This window comes from Schistocerca piceifrons, chromosome 2 (genome assembly GCF_021461385.2).
Source record: "Schistocerca piceifrons isolate TAMUIC-IGC-003096 chromosome 2, iqSchPice1.1, whole genome shotgun sequence".
Taxonomy (NCBI): domain Eukaryota; kingdom Metazoa; phylum Arthropoda; class Insecta; order Orthoptera; family Acrididae; genus Schistocerca; species Schistocerca piceifrons.
In genome coordinates, this window is record NC_060139.1 from 450,166,867 (window position 1) to 450,193,204 (window position 26,338).

Consider the following 26,338-nt stretch of genomic DNA (forward strand, 5'->3'; position numbering starts at 1 on the left):
GAATTCTTCCACCAAAAGGCGGTAGATATTCTCAATAGGCGTTCTTAGACAATACGCTCTGAAAGCTTTGAACTTGGTTAAACCACAGATTGGTGGACCAAAAAGGAAATTTATGACGTAGGATTGGTTCAAATGGCTCTGAGCACTATGGGACTTAACATCTGAGGTCATCAGTCCCCTAGATCTTAGAACTACTCAAACCTAACTAACCTAAGGACATCACACACATCCATGTGCGAGGCAGGATTCGAACCTGCGACCATAGTAGTTGCGCGGTTCCAGACTGAAGCGCCTACAACTGCTCGGCCACACCAGCTGGCTATGATGTAGAAATGAGACATAGAATAATCTACAAACTGCACCAATGGGAAGCCAACTGATTGGGGATATTTTTACATCAATTCTTTGCTAGTAGAAGAGACAGAAATTCAACAATTTCCTCATTGGGCAGAGTTTGGCATATCTATTTTCATTGGCGGACTGTTTGTTGCAAGGGCTCTGCTCACTATAGGAACAGCATATGTGGAGGAAAGACAGACTCTGGGAGAAGATGCGAGGCAGTACACACTCGAGGTAAGACTAGAGGCATCAGACTTTGATGACAGGATGCAGCAGCAAGCAGAACGTCTGTTTGGAGAGGCGGCCTGCACTTTGTCTGATGGGTAGTAGTGGCAGTGACCTCCACCATACACAGATGGCATTCCTCCACAATGATCGACAGTACCACTGGTTAGGGTGAAGAGGAGCTAGGCGTTTTGTGACAGTTAAATTCATGTGGGCTCGTCCATGACCAGAGGAGCAGAAGTAGTTTCATGTTATTTTCTCTTCCCCGATCAGTACGATCCTAGAATCACTGCACATCCGCATGTGACTACATTTCACGTGACTAACTTGTTAGGATGATTGTTATTTGTGAACTCCAATTTCCTTAACTAAACCTTTTCCAAGTTAATTGCTACTAGTTGCATCTCATTTATTTGTTCTAATTAAATGTTGTTTTTGTTGCCCACTTAATTAAGATCCATATTAATGTCATTATTTGACTTGCACGTCCTGAGAATGATTATAGTAAACTGAGAATCACTTGGGCCAAGATTTTAAATCTGTAGGCAGTGAACCGATTTACCATGCAGTACCCTGTTAACGATTTTGTGAAGTCCAACACCCAGGACTAATTTACTAGGCCGACCGCTTCAGGACTGTTAAATCCTTTGTGAACAGTTCCTAACCAGTACCTGAGTTGGAAACGATCTGCCTCTCAGTAGCCCAGTTAGAACAGATCCCTATAACAGCTGGGAGGTTTGCATTCACAGCGTTTTGCAACTCTTTCAGTCACGCTGCCAGTGGCCACAATAGATCAGATCACCAGTAACTACTCTCTATTAGTGTGTGGGCCTGTGTTGTACAAATCAACTAATAGGGCCTATCTCTTGCAATCCCATCGTAATAGTTTATATTTAACACATCAGTTACTGGCTGCGCCTTTGGGGTTGGTGGCGGTGGCTATTGTGAACCCCAGCGCCAGATTTCCAGAGCCTGGGAGAGGGGGTCTATTCTCAATCCTTCAAACATTGGGCCAACCTTGCGTTAACGCAGTTAAATGCTGGCAGTCTGGCGCAAACCTGCTGTTTCAGATGAGAGAGATTTTCGCAATGACAAGATGCATGGGAGTAAAGCTGAGGTTTTTAAAGTATTGCACATATGAACTAGGAGTAAGTGATCTTCAGTGATGAGTAAACTGCTTTCCATTTTTTTGTGGAGCAAGGAAAGATTAGTGTTAGTAGTAGGGCAACAGGGGCACAAGTGCATTTTGATATTGTGGCTTGTTACATAAGGGGCAAGTACGCAGTCAGGGGCAAACCTATTGTTCTCCTTTGATGACCCACTGAGGTAACCTACCCTTTTGACTGACAGGTTCCTAACCTATTGTTCATCCACACTCTCCCCCTCCCCCCACCCCTAGGGAACCTCCAATCCACTCCCTCCCCCTCACTGATGCATGTACACTTTCAGGTCTCAGTTATTCGAATAGCCCCATCTCACTGTTATCAATTTGATTTACTACTTAATTAAATTGATCATTTAATTAACCCCTTCCCTCTGGTAACTCCTGTCTACCTGCCCCCTCCCTTCTCCCCATCGCCTCCTCTACCTGGAAATTGGAAGCCCTGTGGTGGAAAGGAAGGATCTCATGACAGGAAATTCAAGGGTATGTCGTTTATTTCTAAAAAATTCAGTTTGTGGGAGTTGGATTTTTATTGCTCATCATTCTCTCCTTTTTGGGAAGAAGCAGGTCTTGTGAGAAGTAATTCAAACGATCTCCTTTCTTTTTATTCCGATCATGCGAGGAATATCATAATGAAACACTTATCACATGTAATTACACAGTTAAAAATCTTTCAATCGCGAAGCATGCACCATGCACCATCCACTGGACGGCACATGTTGCCAAAAGTTGGGGTGCACCAGTGGCTTTCACAAAGCGGTGCAGTGACTATCAGCTGTCAAGCCATGTGCAGATGTCTGTTCAGATCCCGCAAGCATGAGGCAGCGGCATCCATTTCATACTTGACACCCAAGAAATTCGTGTTGAAACACGTTTACCTAGTCACCAAGGCTGATGCATAGCTGTTGCAACTGCAGGTCCAGTGAAGTGTTTGCATAGAGCCTCACCCACCCTATGTGTGTGAAAAAGTTTCTAAAAATGTTAAAAACTCATAAACAAAAAATATTAAAAAGTATCAACAGGAAAAACTTGTATATTTATTTGTTCATACACACCATGTGTGTCTTGTAAATAGAATAGTTTTTAAGTTTTTCACCTGCCACTAGCTATCCAAGTCAGAATAGTTTTTAAGTGTATATATATCTAGCTTACAGTCAATCATAGTTGTTATTGTAAAAACCTTTGCTATTTGGGGTGTTGAAATTGGATTCTAAGTGTGCACAGTCCATCAGAATTATTGTAAAAGCTATGCTACTGGGACTGTGGAATTAAGTTGTAGAAAGAAAGTATCTCCACATTAGTTTTTAGCGTAGATTTATACAAAAAAATTCCAACCAGTGTTACTGTTGTAGAGTGTTAGTTAAAAGTATCTATGCATTTGAATAGCACAGTCAATTTGTACCTCACTAATAGTATATTGTACTTTAAAAATTACATTGTATCTCAAGAATTATATTGCACCTCAAGATTTATATTGTATTTGTGTGAAGTGAATAAACAAAAGAATTCGTCACTATACGCCTTTGTTGCTATTTACAAAACACCTATCCCCTATTGCATCATTATATATGTATACGGGCTGTGCAGGTCACAAATGACATCAGTTTTTCTGAAGATGAGATGAAGATTAAGATGGGAGATAACAAAATACATAGAATGATTATGTGGAACTATGCTTATCATGCAGCACGAATTGGGTTATGGGAGCAGGAGGCATGTGGCCATATCCGCTTCCAAAGATATATAGCAGACTTGTCTAAAATTATATCTAGGAAAACCACAGACATGGTAACTGGTCAAAACTGTATACCACTATAGTGGGAACAGGGTTGAAAAAGACCACAGAGGTTGTGAGGTAAAAATTCATTTATTTCTTATCCAGCTTAAAAGTAATTTTACATTTTCATAAGCAGACACAGCAACACTATTTTCACACATTTTGTTCTTCTTCTTCTTGAGTTGCTGGAGACCAGGATACCTGCTGAATTCCAAGTCTTGAATAGCAGCAAATTTGAAGATTCGAAGTATCCATGAGATCTTCCCCTTCACCTTCACGTACATGATGGTTGAATAATTGAAGCGACATCACCATATCTTCATAAGGCATGCCAGGATCATCCCACTGAATTTCGTGGTAGAAATGTGCTAACCACTCTGCACTCTTCCATGTTTTAGCGCACTTGACATCCTTGAAAGGCCTCAACGATGCAGTGCTTCCTGAGAATGCCTCTATTATTCTGGCATCTTTTGTGTATGCCATATCTTTAAATATGCTCTGTCTACATTCATCATCATTAAAACCATGAAGTAAAGAAATAGGTCATTAAAAAGTAGTAGCATCTTACTTGGCTACAGAACAGACATTATTGTTATTGATCTTTTCAGCTATACACCAAATACAATACATAATAATTGATGGCGGCCCATCAGTGTGGCATCATGCATTCGAATCATAGTGCTTAAAGTGGGGCTCATACTTTGAAATACGTCAGGTGGCAAAAAATTTATATATCAGATAGTTATTATAGAAGTTGTGTGGGGAACATGTAGTAATCAAAAGTGTTCATGCGGCGAGGCCTCGTAATCAGTACATATCTGAGAGCACATTAGACACATTTCTTGATTTCACCCGCTCAAACACTCTGTAAGGAGTAACATTGTCTTTTCCCAGCGGATCCATAGTCCTCAAAGTTAACTGTCGTAACATATTGAGGAAGTAAGAGCTGTAAAATATTTTTTCTAATGTGTGATTACAGCTCTGTTGTTGAACAAACAGAGTTGAGCAGTGACTCTCCCTCTTTGATAGCGATAACTAAAGCATGACCATACTTTGCACAATACACTCACTATCACACCTTAGAACTACGTCAATACCTTACTCACAGACATCCTGCACACACTTAAAGTTGAATAACTGAATGATGACGGATTCAAAGAGATTATTCTGTTATATACTATTGGTTCACTGAAACCGACAAGCAGGAGTCTATTGTACGCTTGTAATAAAGCATTCTTTGGATTCAGGCCTATAGGAGGTTTATACAAAACATGGTATTCCTTTTTTGAAAATTCTTCTTCCGTACACACATATTATAGGATATAAACAGGTCTGTATCATTAAGTCACCGTTTCTCGCACATGTAACAAACAAAATCTTTGTATGATGCTCTAACAGGCTCTTTTGTTTCTTCTTAACAGACTCAATTTTGCCAGCTGCAACAATAGATCCATCTCATGGTTATCCTCCTGCTGCTGCAAAGTGTTATACAGGTATGGTGCTCGGCAACAGGAACTTAAAAATGTGCTTACACTACAACAATTTTGAGGTTTCTCCACCCATCTCCTAAGCCTGAGAACATTAACCCCGAGTGGACATACTCTAGTATATATTGCACTCACAATGATTTGTTAGTCAGAGGAAATTTGTATGATCTGGGTGGTGGAACGTACTGACACAAACCCTGACTTGGCGGTCTGAATCTCTAACGAATGCCACTGTTTGTTGGATGGATTTACAAGTATATCGAAAATATGAAAAGGTTTTGTGCCAATAAACCGAAAAGACACTAGCACTTTTTTAAATTGTAATTACATCCTTTATTGATCGACAGATATGCGATGGCGGGAAGCTTTTTTGCAGTGTGAGAAGGACACCCAGCTGGTGCGAGTGTGGAGGTATCATAATTGTTTTTATACACCTATAATTGAAAGTCAAAAATGTTATGCTACTGCTTGAATATAAAGGTACCATGGCTTATGTTGCGACATATCACCACACGTTTGTGGGAAGTAAACAAGCTACTATACACATAAACACAAAAAAACAAAACAAAAATTACGTATGTCCAGTCATAGGGGAAGGATAGATTTGACGTGGTGAATTGTGATTTCAACGCACTGAGAAGTATATCCGAACATAAGGGGTGATAGATTCATTTCATAAAGGGCTGTACATATAGCAATGCAAGGAAACAACTGGACCTGCTACAGTGTACAAACAGGACAGGCAATACGGCTGTAACAAATCGTCCAATCATCGGCAGACCTAAGCTTATCCTCGCGTTTTCCTTGATGCACTATCGACAGAGATGTTGGTTACAGTACATCAAATCGTATTGGTGATATCTTTCCAACCCTTTTGTCTGTGGGAGTATTGTTGATTATCACATAGTGCCAGACACCTGTGCTTGATAATAGTTGTCTGACAGAGTCTTGGCGGGATGCAGCACCTTCTGGAAGCGCTGACTGGATAACTTAAATGTCAGATAATTTCCTAGAACTGAAGATAATCGTGACATGTAGCTGGTGTGACTGTGGGAATACCATAATTTTTTCGGGTGGTGTACACATATATAAGATAACTGCACTGTTTGTCTGAAATGTGTATATTTTGATGTTCCAGCTTGTATAGAGAAAATAACTGAGTGTCCTGTTGCGAGGGAGGTAAGTATTCGACATGGAAAACTGAGGTAGCCGTAAGGGGAATGACAGATTTTTTTTTTTTTTTTTTTACATGGAAAATTATGTGCACTATAGACATTGAGATTCGTTTCAGAAGCACGACCAGCAAGAGGAGACATTTTCAGTACATGTCCGACTGCAGCAGCAATCCTAATATTTAATTGTAGTTGCACTGATAACTATGTGCCTAGTTTCCAATATTCTTGTGAGTCTGGAGATGGTCATAGAAAGTATAACAGCAGCCAAGCAGGTTTGGGCCAGAAACTGGATCTCAGCAAACACCTTTGTTCTGGCTGGGGCTTGCCCATCCTCTGTACACCACTTCAGAGTGTCTGACAAAGCTTCCGGCTTTTGACGATTTGGCTCACAGCTTCCCTTGGATGGGTGAATAGTGAACTATACCCAATTTGTGATGCGTTGCCTTCAGGACAGTGTGTGTCATGTGAATACTCTGTGGAAATTTGAGAAGATTCAATGCAACGAGTGTTTGCACTGGGTGCATTGATAGCATTAGAACTTCTATCGCTCAGTTCCTCTCTCTGGCTGACACATGCTTCCACAGCTGCAGTCATGGACCACATTTACGGCGGCAGTTTCCTCCGTCGGCGTTGCACTGCAGCACGGTGAGTATGTGGCATGTATTTGACGAGTAGGCCACTTTTGTGAGGTTGACCTGTCAGTGGGATATGGCAATCTGTACAAAATAGTTTTTTCGCTGAAAGTCTCGTCTGCAGAAAAAAAAATGGCGGACAGTGCTCCCACACCGGCAGCAACAGCAGTTTCGCAGGTAAACTCAGTAAGAACCAATCAGAATGATCCGCTCATTCACAAGACATCGTTTGTGCTGGGACATAGGACCTTCTATAGACTGGTTCGAACAAGATGGGGACAAGATATTTACAGAAAGTTCTGAGAGTAACGCGATGTCTTCTTTGTTGACGTGTTGAAAGACCAATTGAAGCAGACTATCCATCTCTGGTGTGATTCTGTCCCTCATCCACCATTGTGGCATAAGGACATCTCCAGATCAGCAGATGCACAAATTCCAGCCATTTTTCTCTTCTGTGGGTTAGTGCTTTGAATTCTTTTTTCTTGTTCTGATTTTCCCATCTGTGCTTAGACAGAGCTCTCTTTCCAAACAAAAAGAATGCTTTTATGATTAACTGTGTTTTCACAAGCATGGACAGACATCATGAAGGCTTTTAGCGATGAGAACAAGGGTGAACCATTACTGCTTCTGCGACAAATGTCAAAAGCAGGATGTTACAATTTCTGAAAAGGGTAACATGTGATGGACGGGCTGTCGCATTAGGATCACTAGGAAGAATGCATCCTGTGTTATTCTGGGATATTTTCGTAAACAGTTTGTGAAAGCATTGCAATAGATTTCTATAGCGCTTTCAGAGGGAGACTTTTAATGTATAACACTGACAACCTTTTAACTGCACCTGCGAGGGGTGAGCCACCATGCAAACATCTTGCTGGGCCTGCAGGTACAAAGGCTATTTGTAGCCACAGTGGATAGGTAAACACGTGTTTCGACAGGAATTTCTCAGGTGTCAAGTATGTAAGGGATGCTGCTACCTCATATTTGTTGGATCCAAATGGACACCTGTGTGTGGCTCGGCAGCTGACTGCCACGTCCTTGCTTTGCAGGAGCCATTGGTGCACACTGACTCCTGGCAGCGTGTGCATTGGCGTTCTGTGCTTGGTGATCAAAATTACGTGTGATAGGTGTTTCATGACAGTATACATTGTGTGTTTGTTATAAAAAGAAAGGCGATCGATTTAATTACTTCTTACAAGACCTGCATCTTCCCAAAAAGCAGCGAATGATGAGCAAGAGAAATTCAACCCCAGAAAAGCGATTTTTATAAATAAACAATATACCCTTGAATTTCCTGTCATGAGATCTTTCCTCTCCACCACAGAGCCACCAATTTCCACGTAGAGGAGGGGAGGGGGAAAGGAGAGGGGGGCAGGTGATAGGGTTTACCAGACGACAGGGGTTTATTTATTAATTGATCAATTAAATTAAGTAGTTGATGAAATTGATAAGAGTGAGAGGGGGCTATTGGAGTAACTCAGACCTGAAAGTGTACCTGTGTCAATGAGTGCAACGGGTTGGGTTGGAGGTTTCCTGAAGGGTGGTCAGGTGGGGTGCAGGGGGGATGGGTTGGGGGTGGGGGAACAATAGTTTAAGGACCTGTCAATGGAGAGGCTAGTTTATCCCCAGGGGTATTACCTGTCAATCAAAGGAGAACAATAGGTTTGCCCCTGAGTGCATACTTGCCTCTGATGCAGACAAACCACATTAACAAAATGCACTGATGCCCCTGTTGCCCTACTACTAGTGTTTAACGACCCATGATTAGAGATAGAGCATGAGCTCAGGTTGGGAGAGGATGGAGAAGGAAAACAGACGTGAGCTTTCAAAGGAATCATCGTGACATTTTCCTGAGGTTTTGTAGGAAAATTATGGAAAACCAAAATCAGGATGGCCGAACGCTGGTTTGAGGCGTTGTCCTCCAGAAGGCGAGCCAGTAGTATTAACTACTGCACCGTCTCACTGTGTGGTTTTTGTGCGAAAGGGAGAGACTCAATGACCGAGCATTTGCTAAGTGGGCAGAATCGTTGTGTCGCAAGGTGGAGACATCAGCAATCTGCAAGCAGTGTTTGACAACAACGAGAAAGATACGCCAACGTCGTATAGAAGAGCGAAAATTCCATTTCTTTGAGTGAAAACGGATGACGTTTTGTGTGTGACCTTCTCCTCTTTAACTGTTTCCAGTTTTGTTTATGGAGCAGATAATACAAACCGATTGGTCACAGTGTAGCAACAGTTTGCAGTGCTAGTTTTCTAGCCCAATTATAGGATCTGAGATTCTCGAAAGTAACTGTCTCGCCGGGCAAAGTGAGGCTGCATATCCTGCTGCAGCGTCATAGAATTATGTATAGCAGTGGATAGAAACAACACAGGTCCGCCGACAAACTTTTTAACTCAACTTGCTCTGTGAGACATACAACAACTTCCCTGGCTACCACATCTCCAGACTTGACTTCAACCGAGCACATATGGGCTATGACGGGCGAGAAGACACTCGTGTGACTAGTCAACAAGAACTCTTACATACTTACGTGAACAGTCGAGGAGGGGTGGAATAATATACCGAAGGATAGTATTCCCCACTTGTACTATCGGTTGGATGCCAAAGTCAGAGCATGCATTGCCGCCTATGGAGGCTATACCAAGTACTAATATGGGGGTTTCAGCATGGGTCACACCTGGTACCTCAGAACCGCTAATGCTATTGACCTGTAAATGTAATCATAAGTACTATTTCAAAAACAAATCTCGTGTGGACGGGAACCCGCTAAAAGGGTGTACTAACTTTTTTCGGCCGGTTAGCGTGATAGTTAAAGTTTCTGATGGACTTGTTCATTTAAATGTGGAACGTTGTACCGCAAGAGAACAGTCTGTTAATTTCTGTATCAGGTGATGTTTTAACAGCTAATAACAGTTGTAACTTATCCAGCAATCCTGTGGCAAAGATCTGCATCAAAGTTAAGTAAGCCTTTTTTCATTTGTATCTTGAACTAATATTTCATGTACTCTGGTGTGGTGAGCCTTCTCCCAGAGCAATCAGAGATCCCACAGTTGTGCCAGACGAAAGTAGTTTCGTCTGTCACAACAGGCACATTATCTCGGACTTGACACAGGCTGAGAAGGTACACAGAGCTGAAATCTGTAATTGACTTTTGTAAATCGAGAATGAAGATCCAAATTTTTTGGAGGAACTGGTGAATCATGATGAAGCGTGGTGTCCCTATTACACACATAGGAAGAAAGTCTAATCTATGCGATGGAAATATGCCTGGTCCAAGAAATTCTGTGCTGCTCCATCTGCAGGTAAGCAGAAGATCTAAGTGTTTTGGGACATGTGTGGCATACTGCGAATCAACTGGCTGTCACTAGAAACAACTGTCAACAGCAGGGTGACGCCCTTACACGATTATGTGCAGAATTCACCATATGCTACAGGGAAAGTGATCAAAAGGAGCATTTCTCCAGCACGACAATGTGCAGCCACCAAGACTGTGAAGTTGACATCACTTGTATTCTTTGTGCCACACCCTCTGTATTCACCAGATCTTGCACTGTCTGATAATGCTTTACTCGATACCATGAAAGACGCACTGCAAGGTGATAAGTTTGGGGAACAATAAAGAATTGCAAGCAGTTGTCCACGAATGGGTGGGTAGTGCCCCAAATAACTATTCTGTGACGCTGTAATGAATGTTCCAGGGTGGTGGCAGTGGTGTATTGACATTAATATGAACTCTATCGAGAGAAACCATGTACACTGAATCGTGTTCGTTAATAAAAAAGTATAAAAAACTACTACTGTAAATCATTTCCAAACGTTGCTCGTATTGTGCAACATGCTATATCAACTACACTTGTTTTACATTTCTATGGCAGAACATCGCAATCACGTCTGTATGCTATCAAGTGAAAAATCCCTGGTAGTTTCTCCAGTAGTGCCCGGACGGGTAGTGTATTCTTCAATTAGTCGGAAAGCTTTTTATAATTGTGTGTCGCTATTTTAATAACTCTGCTATGTTTAGGACACGACAGGTTCATCTGCGAGGCAGAGTTACACAGCGGTGTAATCTGATGTGGTGTGGGTCGCGTACCTTGAGATGGATGCGCACCCTGGTGGCCCCCAGCGTGGTGAGCAGCTGCGCCAGGCACAAGTCGGCGAACAGCTCGTAGCCCATGTTGTCACACACCAGGTCCACCGTCACGCAACCCGCTCCAGACTGCAGCACTGTCCACACCTGTTGCGGGCGCACACAGCGATAAAAACAAAATGTTCAAATGTGTGTGAATTTCTAAGGGACCAAAATGTTGAGGTCATCGGTCCCTCGACGTACACACTACTTAAACTAACTTATGCTAAGAACAACACACACACTTATGCCCGAGGGATGACTCGAACCTCCGTGACATGGTGCCTCAAACCCTGCGGCCACTCCGCAATAAAAACAAGCTCCATTATAGATGTGAAATATCGATGTATCGACTTTATGGTAAATATTATGAGTGATATCTATGCTAACGATAGATCGGATGTAAAATATTGGTATTTTCGAGACATTGGATTTGCATATATTACAAAGGGTGATCGTTGCTTGAAAACAAAACAGAACTTACATGTCCAAAAAGGAATATTATTTAAATTTGTTTCAAGAAATATCTGAGACTGCTGGTTTACAAATGTTTATCAAGAAAATCAGCTTTTTAGAAAACATGAATGCCTTTGCTTTTAAACTAAAGAAAATTTGTAGAGCAGGTTAATGACGGTAAACCTATACCAGTGCAAATATTAGAGAGAAAACAGACAGAACTCGTCTTAAAGAGAGGTTACGCTTATAGAACATGTCTTATGTCATAAAGGAATAGCTGATTTGGTATTAAGGGAAGCTGTTGGTAATTAAAGCTGTAGGGAAAAATTTGTAGAGGGGGATGAAGCCTTGAACGCAGTAAGCCGGTTAGAATGTATGTAGACTGCAGTAGTTATGCAGATATTTGCGTATGGTAAACAAGTTTGGAGAGCTGCATCAAACCAGTCTTTTGAAGACCACAACAACAACGTGCTTTAACACAGTACTAAACAAGAAAAAAAGAAACTGACGTGCTAAAAAGACGAAAGCACCCTAAGGCTGCTATGAAAAAATACAAAAGTGGAAACGCTACGTGTAAAGTTCTTTTGTGTCAGGATTTACTAAGAACTAAAACTGAAGGACACCTTAACAAGTTGATAACGGAGCTCTGTTTGCTATCTTCTTACATTTGAAGCGTCTTTCATTCTAGAATGAATTTTTCACTCTGCAGCGGGGTGTCCGCTAACATGAAACTTCCTAGCAAATTAAAGCTGTGTAAAGAACCAATACCCGAACTCGGAACAATTGCCCGTACAATCTCTCATTCTGTTCGCTACCAGACAAAAAAGTTAATTTATTTTGGATTCCTTCAAGCCCCATTGTCTTCAAAATCGTCTTATGACGTCACATTGCGATAGTTAGATAATTGCAAATCTTTAAAAGGCACAAGAATCTCGTAAATGGGGCAAGAGGGCAGAGGTGTTTGAGTGGTGGAGGGGGCGGGGGAGGCTGGAGGTTAACTCAAATTAGTTTCGTGGCGAATGACGAAATAGTTTCTGAACTTCACAGTAAAAGGCTCTCAGTAGACTTACTACTGGTTAGTATCCATTACGTTTTCTGGTTTCTTTAAATTGATACCCAGTTAACACACTACTGGCCATTAAAATTGCTACACCAAGAAGAAATGCAGATGATAAATGGGTATTCATTGGACAAATATATTAAACTAGAACTAACATGTGATTACATTTTCACGCAATTTGGGTGCATAAATCCTGAGAAATCAGTTCCCAGCACAAACACCTTTGGCCGTATTAGCGGCCTTGATACGCCTGGGCATTGAGTCAAACAGAGCTTGGATGGCGTGTACAGGTACAGCTGCCCATGCAGCTACAACACAATACCACAGTTAATCAAGAGTAATGACTGGCGTATTGTGACGAGCCAGTGGCTCGGCCACCATTGACCAGACGTTTTCAATTGGTGAGAGATCTGGAGAATGTGCTGGCCAGGGTAGCAGTCGAACATTTTCTGTATCCAGAAACGCCCATGCAGGATCTGCAACATGCGGTCGTGCATTATCCTGCTAAAATGTAGGATTTCTCAGGGATTGAATGAAGGGTAGAGCCACGGGTTGTAACACATCTGAAATGTAACGTCCACTGTTCACAGTGCCGTCAATGCGAACAAGAGGTGACCGAGACGTGTAACCCATACCATCACGCTGGGTGATACGCCAGTATGGCGATGACGAATACACGCTTCCAATGTTCGTTCACCGCGATGTCGCCAAACACGGATGCGACCATCATGATGCTGTAAACAGAACCTGGATTCATCCGAAAAAATGACGGTTTGCCATTCGTGCACCCAGGTTCGTCGTTGAGTACACCATCACAGGCGCTCCTGTCTGTGATGCAGCGTCAAGGGTAACCGCAGCCATGGTCTCCGAGCTGATAGTCCATGCTGCTGCAAACGTCGTCGAACTGTTCGTGCAGATGGTTGTTGTCTTGCAAATGTCCCCATCTGTTGACTCAGGGATCGAGACGTGGCTGCACAATCCATTACAGCCATGCGGATAAGATGCCTGTCATCTCGAATGCTAGTGATAAGAGGCCGTATTACCCTCCTGAACCCACCGATTCCATATTCTGCTAACAGTCATTGGATCTCGACCAATGCGAGCAGTAATGTCGCAATACGATAAACTGCAATCGTGATAGGCTACAATCCGATCTTTACCAAAGGCGGAAACGTGATGGTACGCATTTCTCCTCCTTCCACGAGGCATCACAACAACGTTTCACCAGGCAACGCCGGTCAACTGCTGTTTGTGTATGAGAAATCGGTTGGAAACTTTCCTCATGTCAGCACGTTGTAGGTGTCACCACCGGTGCCAACCTTGTGTGAATGCTCTGAAAAGCTAATCATTTGCTTATCACGGCATCTTCTTCCTGTCGGTTAAATTTCGCGTGTGTAGCACGTAATCTTCGTGTTGTAGCAATTTTAATGGCCGGTAGTGTATGTCTGTCTGTCTGGCGAGGCAATATGCGTGTTCGATATGCGAAGTCTTTTTTCTATGGAGTGTGGTGGCAGCTGCTCTAACCTGCCCTTCGGTAGTTACTCGTTTGTTTACCACTGAATCTAAGTCTGCTTTTTGGTTTTCTGCTTTTTGATATACATACATCTCAGGCTATGTCATATCTTCACTTGATTTTCTCACAGTTTGTTTCCAGCTGGTATTTGTTTGAAAATAACTAGTTACTGATTCACGTAATCCTTGAGTACCATGCATACCATGTTGATTTCTGCGTCCGTTTATCAACCCCCACACGGACCCTCTACCATCTAATTACGACTAAATTTCTACCCCTTTTATCTACAGTGAACATTTCTGCATATTCTGCATTGACTCCAATAACCCCATTGTTTTCCCTGTAATCACCAATCTTGGTGTGCTGCCATGGCTATTCCGAGACATCCCCTCGCCCTATACTTACATACAATGCATACCCCACCTTAACGCAACTTTAACTGACCCCCTCATCCAGACAATGAAATTCGCTCCGACATATAACCATCATGTAACTACAACTCTTCCTCACCCCACTACCCATCTCCATAGCCAAAATCGATAATGCAAGTCTGTTCGTTGGCGCTCGACTCAGAGGTAAGCCAGTTCGAATCCTGGTGGTGGACAGAATTTTCACTGCTAGTATCTGGTCAGCAAATGAAGGAGAGATGGTGGTGTAATGTTGTTGATCATCAGTCTTTGCGCCAGTGTCTGCAGTGTCGCGTGAAATGAGGGCATGTGGTACTGTTGATGGTGATCCACCCACTGTATAAGGGTGCTACACTCTGTGCTATTCGAGAGGCATAGACTATGTACTGTCATCAGGTTTCATTTCATCCTTCTGCTTCTCTCATTATCGTACAGCGCAAACATGACACTACACTATACACACATTCACTACAGTCATCTATGCTCCACATATACACATACAAAACAATTCTTACATACCCCCAAAGAAAGGGGTCATTGTGTGCAGAGGAAGAACTTCCTTTCTGCTAGCTGGCTGAACCCACTCCATGGGATATCCAGCTAACAATGTTGTACTACGTTTACATCTTTACCTATCTCACTCCCCTGTTCATCTTTCCGCATTCCCTCCCCTCTCGATACCATGATTCTACATATGCACCAAGACTCCACCTCACTTTGTCTTCTCACTATTCATTCCAGCATCTACCTTTATCTCCACATATATACTCAATGGACCTCTATCTTTATACCCACTCTCTTCAACCCTACAGATCGACTTTTCACTTCATCAAAACATTTTCTTTTGTACAGTGCAGACGCTTCAGTGAACCTTCAGTAAACATACCGTGTTCCTTTTTAAGAGATTGTTGCTGTTCCTGTAAAGCGTTTTGAATACATATTTAAATTTTTATCTTTACCATTTAGTCTTTTGACTTTAATTTAAACAACAAAGAAAATTAACAGTTTAATTTTATGTAAAACCCAACAAAATTATCCTTTTTATAGATTTTAAAAAATCTGTAAGTTTTTTCAGTCTTTAATTACAATTATTCCGTCTTTATTTATATTTTTAAAGGTTCTGAGTGACGAGTAGCGTTTTGGAACATGTTTTTTGCTTGTGTATTATGACACTTCTGGAGACCAAAAATCTCCTTTGTAGGAACCAACATGGGTTCTGAAAACAACGATCGTGTGAAATCCAGCTCTTTCTGTTTGTCTGCATGACTCAGAAAGCAGTACATGCACGGGCCTGGGGTAGATGCCATGTTCCTTGACTTCTGCAAGACAAACGATACAGTTCAGTCCTTTCGCCTAATGAAGAAAATACGAGCGTATGCAACGTGAGACCAATTGTGTGACAGGACTGAAAGGTTTTTAGCAAACAGAGCACAGCATGTCACTCTCAACTGAGAGAATCTCCACTCGAAAATCTAGCTTGAGCAGTCACTGAGGATTGCTTTAGCACTATTAGTTTTTCACAATATACACAAATGACCTAGCAGACAATGTTAGAATTTCCATAAGGTTTTTTTGGCGATGATGCTGTTGTTTATAGAGAATTCACAACGCTAGAAAATTGTAGCGAAATGCAGGAAGACATGCAGAAGATCGATGATTGGTGCTCGGGAGCAGCAGTTGACCCCAGTATAAACAAATGTAGGGTAAGTAATGGAACAAAACCTGTGTAGCACCCCACTTTCCATTGTTGCCAGATGTATCCAAGATGGCAGAGATGACATCATCAAAAATGGCGGCATGTAGACTTGGCAACAGCGCATGATGTCAGCCAAGATGGCGGCTATGACGTCTGCCGATGACGCAAGTACCGTTCTCCAATATGGCGGCTTTTGGCGGGAAAGTCCCACGTCCCCCTCCCCCAGAAAAGTGGCGGGAAGTTCAAATTAAAACAGGATAATGCATCACACCATGGTTGTCTCTACTAACCTAAGAAAAGAAGCAGGAAGATAAGTCACTTGGGCTACCCCCACTAACCTAAGTCATCTGACTGCCACTTCTTCCTATGAACTAGCGCCAAGTTTGAATTTAAGCTATAAATAGAGGCAATTCACATATCTCTACTAAGCTAAGAAAATGGTGAAAAAGGAAGGACACTTGGACTAACCTCAGTTACCTGACCCCCACCTCCTCCTCCTAAGGATTCATGGGAAAAGGACTAGGACATAAGTCTTTATTTAAAGAATTTCATGCAGTACAGTCATCCAGTGTGTTCACCGTAAGCTCCAGACTCCAACTGACTTAGTACACAGCGCCACCACCAGAGGGCACTGTCATCCAAGCTGGCGGCCATGATGTCAGTTGATGACACAAGTACCGTTAGACCTGTGATGTCACAGACACGCTGATAGGGTTCCAAACCCAAATCCAAGATGATGTAGATGGGAAATTCCAAAACTACCATTCCCCCCTCCCAGGCGGGAAATTCAGAATTTATCAGATTTTTGCGAGTGCCATGCACACCTGGGCTTGGAAGGTAATAGTTAAAGACTCCTCCACGATCCTCAACTGACCGCCACGTCCCCTTACCAACACATATTGGTGGACTAATGTGCACTATCGTGTACTAACGTGCACAGCACGTGATGTCATCCAAGATGGCGGCCGTGAAATCAGTTGATGACGCAAGTGACACACCCCCATGGCGGAAAGTTTGAATTTTGGCGGGAAGATAGGTCAATTGGGCTACCTCTGCCACCCTAAGAAAATGGCACGAAAGAAGGAACACTTGGACTACCTCCACTAATCTAAGTCACCAGACCGCCACCTCATCCTAGGAATTCGTGGGAGAAGGACTCAGCTTGCACTGGGCTGGTGGAGAGAGGAAGAAGTGTACTTTATTTATTTTGGAACAATTTATTTAGGGGTGTAGTATATTTATTACACTGATACAAAACACACGCTCTGACATGCTTGGGATCACGTCACACAGCCTACAGACATGTGAACCACAAAAAGACTCTGCAAACATTCTGGTTCATCATCAACTGTCGAAATCATCCACCAGTCTTTATTTAAACAATGGAGCCACTACCGCCATCCAGTGTGTTCGCCACAAGGTCCAGAGACCCTCTGACCTAGTGCACAGCAGCATCACCACCAGAGTGCGCTGTCATCCCTCTCACCTGTTCGACCACTTTCTCTCTATCGCCACTCTAATGGGACACCTCTGAGGTATGGATACCGATGTCACAGATCGTGCTGTTCCACCACTTGTGACGTGTATGTTTGTGTGACGCGCATACAGACATCACAGATCGTGCTATACAAAAACTGTTCCACTGCTCCTAAATAATTCAGTACACCGTTATGCGGTCACAATATTAACTCATAAACTGTCCAAATAACACATAGCACGGCCTACAGACCTGCTCACAAAATAATCCAACAGACATGCGCAAGCACTGCCCACAGCCCCCTGTCCACTGCACCGCACTGGAGGCTACCAGTGAAGTGATGAACCGTCAGCTGCCAAGTCACACACAGCTGCATGCAGTCATGAGGCAGCGATATCCCATTCATACTCCATACCTAAATACATGTTCATCTGGGCACAGTTGCTGATGCAACTGGACGAGAGTGAAGACCTATTTTTTCTGTGTGCACTCAAACTGGGTCCAGACCGAGCACTCTTGTGTTTTTTAACATTGCTGGCGCAATCACTCTATAGTTGCAGTACGGGTCCAGTGGGAGCACCATAAACCATTGTTTTCTGCAGAGGTGACTTTCAGCACTAAAATTATTTTCCACAGATCGCTAAATTGCACTCACAGTTAAACCCACAAAATTTGTCAACTGATCGTCAAATATATACATATTATACTCACAAAAATGTTGGAAGGCAGGAACATATTTACCAGTGTAACTACAATTAAATATTATTACGATTGCCGCAACATCCTGACAACCAAACTTCCCGCCAAGAGGGTGTGTCACTTGCATCAGCAGCTAATGTCACGGCCGCCGTCTTGGATGACGTCATATGCTATGCACGTTAGTGCGCGTTAGTACACGTTATCCCTCCAACATGGGTTGGTAAGGGGACGTGGCAGTCGGTTTAGAATCATGATGTAGACTTTAATTATTTCCTTCCAAGTCCAGGTGGGCGCGGCACTCGCGAAAATCTGACAAATCTGAATTTCCCGCCTGGGAGTGGGGTGTGACACTTTTCGAATTACCCACCACCGCCATCTTAGATTTGAGGTTCGAACCCTATCAGTGTGTCTGCGACATCACAGGTCTAATGTTGCTGGCATCATCACCTGACGTCATAGCTGCCATATTGGACGACAGCGGCCTCCGGTGGTCGCACTGTGTACTAATTCAGTTTGAATCTGGACCTTGTGGTGAACACAGTGTTTCCTTCCATTTTGGATTACGTCGTAGATGAGAGCACCCTATGGTGATGTCGCTGTGTACTAAGTCAATTGGAGTCCGGATCTCGTGATGAACACACTTGATGGCCATACTGAATGAAATTGTTTAAATAAAGACAAATGTGCAAGTCCTTTTCCCACGAATCTTTAGGAGGAGGTGGCGGTCAGGTGACTGAGGTTAGTCCTAGTGTCCTTTTTTCGCGCCATTTCCTTAACGTAGTAGAAATACTCGAATTGACCTTTACTTACAGCCAAAATTCAAACTTGACGCCAGTTCATAGGAAGAAGTGGCGGTCAGATGACTTAGATTCGGCGGGGTCAGGGATTTTCTCTGCCTCGTGATGACTGGGTGTTGTGTGATGTCCTTAGGTTAGTTAGGTTTAAGTAGTTCTAAGTTCTAGGGGACTGATGACCATAGATGTTAAGTCCCATAGTGCTCAGAGCCATTTGAACCATTTGACTCAGATTAGTGGGGGTAGCCCAAGTGACCTATCTTCCCGCGATTTTTCTTAGGTTAGTAGAGATAACTGTGGTGTGATTGGAATTTTAACTTCCCGCCATTATTCTGGGGGAGGGGGGCGCGGCACTTTCCCGCTAAAAGCCGCCATCTTGTAGAAGGGTACTTGCGTCATCGGCTGACGTCGTGGCCGCCATCTTGGATGACGTTTAGCGCTGTTGCCAAGTCTACATGCCGCGATATTGGATGATGTCAACGCCGCCATCATGGATACATCTGGCAACAATGTAAACTGGGGTGGTACACAGGTTGTTCCATTACTAACGTGTTGGGAGCACAATTGCAGAACAACCATTCGAAGCACTTATTTAGATATAATGTCTAGGAGTACTCGTATGGAACTGTCACATTAAATTAACTGCAGGTAAGGTAGATGTCAGACTGATTGATTCATTGGAAGAATCCTCAGGAACAAAGGATGTAACTTACAAAAGATTCGCTCGAAAAATACTTGAATACTGCTCGCCAGTCTGGGGTACCATATGGGCTTGATACATGAAATAGAGAAGATCCAAACAGCGGCAGCACGTTTCGTTACAGGTTGCTCTAGTAAGCGCGAAAGCAACACAGAGATACTCAGCCAAGCCCAGTGGCAGACGCTGCAAGAGAGGCGTTCTGCATCACAGCGTGGTCTATTGTTGAAGTTCCGGTAGAATACGTTCACGAAAGTCAACCAGTATGTCGCTTCTCGAAGATCATGAAGATAAAATCGAGCCCACACAGAGGCTTGCCGGCAATCGTTTTTCCAGCGAACTGTACGTAAGTGGAACAGAAAAAGGGGAAAGTGACACTAGTACACAAGGAACACTATGTCACATATTGTAAGGCGGCTTGCTGAGATTGTACCGCTGGCAGTTCACCCTCCACCCACATAGGGCAAGGGGGATCAAATAACAACATAGAAAAAAGAACTGGATAGTCAAAGGCTACATCACTTAATTTCTTCACAAAACCCCATACATGAATGAACGCCGCCAAATAGGTAGCGCACAGGGCTCACCGTCTCGGACTGGTCGGCGATGAAGGCGTCGTCGGAGGGCGCGGTGATGGCGGTCAGCTCGTCTTGATCTGGCACGACGCCCGCAGACAGCGAGAGGTCTGCCGCGTTGGCGCGCGTCGCAGTCTTCAGCAACCGCGACAAATCCTCCCGACTCGTCCCAGCTTCAGCCATCCACTCCGCCAGCGCCTGCACACACCACACGTTTGGCTCTCCGTGGGCAGAGTGTCAGCTAACTTACTCATAAAAAAAAAAAGAAAAGAAAAAGGGACAGGCGTTCCAGAGAGACACAATTCCTTTTACTCTCGCCGATGGATATGCTTTGCTGCTCATTTGCGACAAAGTGAAGCTGTGCGCCGGTCTGAGAATCCATCCCAGTCATCACTTCTTATGGGCAGTCATCGTCAAATAGAGCCAAAAGCGTATGCCTCACGAAATGACTCAAGGTCTCAAATAAGCACCGGCGGCTCTCCATGTTTTCAAGACTCCCCAGAGGCTCGCCCACAGTGCTGTTGGGCTAGTACGCATGGATACAGGTTGGAATAGAGAGCTTGTCACAAACTCTACGGAACTGTAATGAGTCTTCTGGAAAAGAGCATTTGTTATCATTCGGCATACCACGTCCTATCTTATTATTATTCAGTGTGTCCGCTCCCGGTAGCTGAGTGGTGAGCGTGACAGAATGTCAATCCTAAGACCTCGGGTTCGATTCCCGGGTGGGTCGGAGATTTTCTCCGCTCAGGGACTGGGTGTTGTGTTACCCTAATCATCATCATTTCATCCCCATCGACGCGCAAGTGGTGTCAAATCGAAAGACTTGCACACAGCGAAAGGTCTACCCGACGGGAGGCCCTAGTCGCACGACATTTTATTTGTTATTCAGTGTTTGATGCGTTTGGCCAGTCACAAACATACAGTCCTGGTAACCACATCAGATAAGGAATTAGTCATCTCCAGGTGACAGCCCGCTAATACTGTGTAATACCATCTCAATGATATCATTTCGCATAGGGAGAGTTCAGTTTCTTCAGATATCGCATATTCAGCTGAATTAATGGGTATTACTGGAAGTAGAGGAAAGATGTAAAGGAATATATGTTGGTGTCATTCCTTTTTGGCAATTTAAGATTTGATTAAAATTTTTAGGTGGTACCAAATGTGAACATTCCATTATTGTTAGGATTATGTTGTCTGAAGCAGCTACTACGTCAGCAATTAAAAAGGTGATAGAACAGAGTATAACTGAATGACCCCAGAGTGAATACAATAAAAACTCGACATGGCTTTAGACGCCAGAACAATAAATCAAATTATACAGATGCAAAGAGATAAACAGTTATCAGTGGAACAAGTACTAGCTAAATTAAATGAGCATGATGTATTAGTAGCACCTGGCTACTGGCAGGTTGTCCTGCATCCACAGTCACATCCTTAAACAGCATCTCTCTTTGAAAGGTGGTCCTTTCAATTCAGTGTTTTGGCGTTTGGCCTTAATATGTCAGTATCTGTATTCATGCGGGCATTACATCTGCCTTCGGGCAACGTCGATGACTTGTTCATTATTTTCAAGACATGGATCGAGCATAAAGAGGCGTTAGAGGAACTTTTTAATAAGTTTGAACAAATGGGGAATTACTGTAAAACTGGCCAAATCTTCATTTAGTATGAAGAAGCTAAAATTTCTAGGTCGTATTGTGGGTGGAGACCTACAACGGGTAGAAGGTGTCGTTAAAGGTCGTTATTCTCATAACAACAAACAGTTACGGTCATTTCTAGGCATGATAAACTTCTTTCGAAAATTTCTAACGGAAGATCATGTTAAGAGTCTTCTTATTACGCAATTGTTGAAACAACTGTCACATCTGTTCTGGAGTGAGAAAGACAAATTAGTTTTTGATGAAATTAAAGAAAAATTGTTATATTCGCCTCTGTTGTACCAGACAAGTCTCAATGAGGTAACTATGATATCAACAGACGCCTCCGATTGTGGCTTGTGAGGTTTTCCAGGGACATTTATCTATGGAAGGGGAGAGAAATTATTCCATTATACAAAAGAAAGCGTCAGCTGTAGTCCGCACTTTCAGAAAATTTAGGTATCTCTTAGCAGAAAACAAAAACCATAGTGTACACCGAGCATCAGGAACTGACCTCTTCAATGAGTAGAAGTTATTTCATAACAAACTGATGACATGGGTTTTGTTCCTTCAACAGGAGAAATGATAATTTTTTTTCTTCTGGGAGGAGGGGGGGGGAGGGGACGGGGGGAGGGGCTCAACTCTATTCAAGTATAAGATGTTCATTCGGATCAGTATCTCAAAATATTAGCAGCTGAACTGTCATAAATAGTTTCAACGATTAGGATTGAAAAACAAGTTGCATCTGCTCAAAATTGTAGTACAAACGAATGGAAATGAAGACACTGTAGTAGAAATACTGTGATGCTTATTGATGTTGATGTAAATCGCTCCGTAAATCGCTAGTACTTAGCGCCTATTGACTGCTTGTGATGCAGCAGTCCACTTCAATTACTTTCTTTCTCAGCAGAGTTACCCCTTCACGAATATACCACAATATATTAAATACGTCAGCATCTCTTAAGTTGATTCTGTCAAAAAACGAAGAAATGTCATTTTTTGCAGGTGGAGTTCGAAATGGGGAAAAGCAAACATAATCGCACGTACATTCTGAAGTGACTACGTCAGATTGACAACAAGAAGTGAAACTAGATATTTACCAGTATTTTAACACGTTTTCACCACTGTCTTTAAGGTCTTCATTGAGTGATGCCACTTTTGCTACTTTAGTTTGAAAAAATGATATGACTGCTGCTTGCGAAGATCTTTTTTGAGCTGTTGGCTCCATGATTGTTCCTAAAAAGAGGTAATGAACATATGAAATGCTCAGTGTTGAAACGTTGTGGCATTATATGCCTAAAATAATCGTAATATACATTAGTGTAAGAAAGGTGATTTTCTAGAATATGTATTTTCTAATCTGCAACGTGAGAAATTACATGGAAGGGAATGTTTAAAAATTCCACAGACTGACTGTGGTAACAGTCCAGAAGCAGACCAAGTCAAAAAAGCACATCACTGCAGTTTTTTAATCAGTACAACAAGAAAACTATTAGCGTTGGACCTATTAGTAGTCTGTAGATTTTTTTTTCATTGATTGATTGGCTCCGTTGGGCAAATTGAACAATGCAAAGGGAGAGTAGCGACCTACGTTTCTGTAACTTACACTTATGTTTTGAAGTTTTTTGTGTCTAAATGAAAAAGTGTTATTGCCGAACCACTGTTCACATGTAACTCGCTGTTTTTTTTAACCAAAAAGCATTCCTATCTAACTGAAAACAGTGGACATGTAACACACTATTCCCGTTTGTTTCACACTCATGTAGCGGCGATCCAAGAAATTGATCCGCGTGGTACGTAAACGTTTGCGTCAAGTACAACTGTAATTTCTTATTTTGTACGCTGTGGGCCACTGCATTCGCGTAATGTGGCCACACTACAGGACGAGGTAGCGAAGACAGGCACCCCAGATATATTCACAAACGTCTGCCCTACTATACTAAATGTGAGCAAGCACATAACTCAAGTGTGGTTCGTGAGTTTATTATCTCGGCTGTCATACCAAGTTCTCCAAATATGGATATCGGGCATTCCTGCAATACTGCAATTGGATTTTCATCTGCAGTTAACTGCAGTACATGTCTGCGTTATAAGGCATTACATGCCTTCGGGAGTGGTCTTGTTTTAATTTTCGCCACAGATAAAAGTATGGAAGTGTTACGTTTGGTGAGAGTGCAAAAGTGGTTCAAATGGCTCTGAGCACTATGGGACTCAACTTCTGAGGTCATCAGTCCCCTAGAACTTAGAACTACTTAAACCTAACTAACCTAAGGACATCACACACATCCATGCCCGAGGCAGGATTCGAACATGCGACCGTAGCGGTGAGAGTGCAGACCATTTTGAGTTTCCTGGACGACGGTTCGAATGGTCTCCAAATGTTCTCCTAAGAGTGTCTGTCATTAAATGTGCAATACGAGGGACGTCCGTCATGTTGGTACTACACTGATTGCCCTCTATACAGTAGGGTCTTGAAAAACACGCACCAAATGATGCTAGACCAAGAGCTTTTTTTCTTCAACTTGCCTGAGTCAGTGTGGAAGTGTACAGTTCCATTACAAAACAAGTCATTGTTGTGATTCGGTGACTATAAACCATACAAAATTACTCGTGAACGTCAAGAAATTCGCCAAAATGTCAGCTACAGTTCAATGAGAACCTCATCGCGATATATATATATATATATATATATATATATATATATATATATATATATATATATATATATATATATGTATTCTGCATATGTGAAAAAAATAGGTTCAACAGCAGCTGGAAAAAGATGGGCTGGATGTTGCGCTGTGTGGGGCTCAAAGATATGACAACGCTTCGACAAAGCCAGGAGTACATGAAGGAGTTTAACGAAAAAATCGTGAAGTCAGTGCAGAATCTACGTTCAGTCCCTGTACTAATCAATTCTTAAATCTTTGTGGAATTAATACAATCTCAAGCGCTCCGTTTAGTGTCACCTGTTTTGGAGCTGCAGAGAAGATGTAATCATTCTTCTCGTGTAGTAAAAGCGGAAAAAAGTTTGAAACGATTCTCTGATGATGGATGGAGTGCTCATTACAGTTCATAGCTACAATAGGAAACGTGGAAACAGTTGTGAGTACTTTGGAAGATATGGAAGATCCATCCAAGGCAAATTCTCATACCATCTCAGCAGAAAGCTTGCTCCTTTCAGCTATACACTGATGCGCCAGAGCATTATGACCACCTGCTTAATAGCTTGTTTGTCCATTTTTGGAACGAAATACATCACTGATTCGCGGATCCGACAGCTTGTTCACTGGTTTGTGGATGTATGTGGCATTAGATATCTACGCACAGGTCATGTAATTCGAGTAAATAACGGGCCTCTGATTTGTGTATGCAGTGATGGCGCCCGAAAGCGACATAGATGGGTCCCACAGAAATATGAGTTCAGTACAATGCTCCTCGAACCACTGTAGCACGGTTATGGCTCCGAGACACCGACAATTATACTGCTAAGACATGACATCACCAACGGGAAGATATCAAGCATGAAGGGATGAAGGTGGCTCGCAGTTGTTAGTGTGTTTTCGATTACTACCACAGGCCCCATGCAAGCACAGTAGAATATCTCCCATAGCATAATACTGCTCCCACCAACCTGCGTCCGTATCGTGGTGCACATTTCGAGCCGCCATTCACCTCGATGACAGCGTTTGTGGAGACGACCATCGACCTAGTGTAGCACACATATGGTTCAACCGAAGAGCCGACACGTTTCCACTGGTCGACGGTCGAATCCCGATGGTCCCGCGCTCTCTGTAATCGCAACTGACTGTGTCGTCGGGCAACATGTGAAGACATAGAGGTGGTCAGCAGTGAGACCTCCATGTTCAACAATGCACGATGGAGGGTGTGCTGTGAAACACTTGTGCATGCACTAGCATTGTGCTCTCTTCGCAGACATGGCGCAGATCATCATCTATCCTACTTTCCCCACGTTCTGTGAAGAGTCGTCGTCGTCCAACTATTTACCGCCTAGTATTAGTTTCTCTGTCCTTTTACCTCTTTCCATAGATGCTCAAGACAGTAGCATGTGAACATTCGAACAGCTTCGCCGTTTCCGAGATACTCGTTGACAGGCTTTGCGTAATAATAATCTGTCCTTCAACAAAGTAGCTTTTCTCAGTGGATTCCTCCATTTGCAGCCCATATTTTCGCTAGTATGATCCCCCATCCGTCTCGGCTGCGCTTATGTCTTTTTCATAGCGCGTCACGTGACTGCATCGTCACCAGGTGGCATCTAACCTCGCGGTGGGCAGTGGTCATAATGTTTTGTCTTATCTGTATAGGTGATTTTACCTTTTTGACCTACATCAACTTTTGGCACATGATACTGGAGGACGGTCTCCAAAAATGACTTTGGA

General features: G+C 42.9%; 1 protein-coding gene across 1 annotated transcript in view; it reads right to left on the minus strand.

Annotated features, from left to right (window-relative positions):
* LOC124775475 (damage-control phosphatase ARMT1-like) overlaps window positions 1-26,338 on the minus strand; it is a 158,232-nt gene that overhangs the window by 49,445 nt on the left and 82,449 nt on the right. Inside the window, exons 3-4 of the mRNA XM_047250308.1 lie at window positions 20,308-20,493; window positions 10,886-11,029 (exon numbers count right to left, since the gene is read on the minus strand). Coding sequence (XP_047106264.1) covers window positions 10,886-11,029; window positions 20,308-20,493 — 330 coding nt within the window. The remainder of the gene's footprint in view (window positions 1-10,885; window positions 11,030-20,307; window positions 20,494-26,338) is intronic.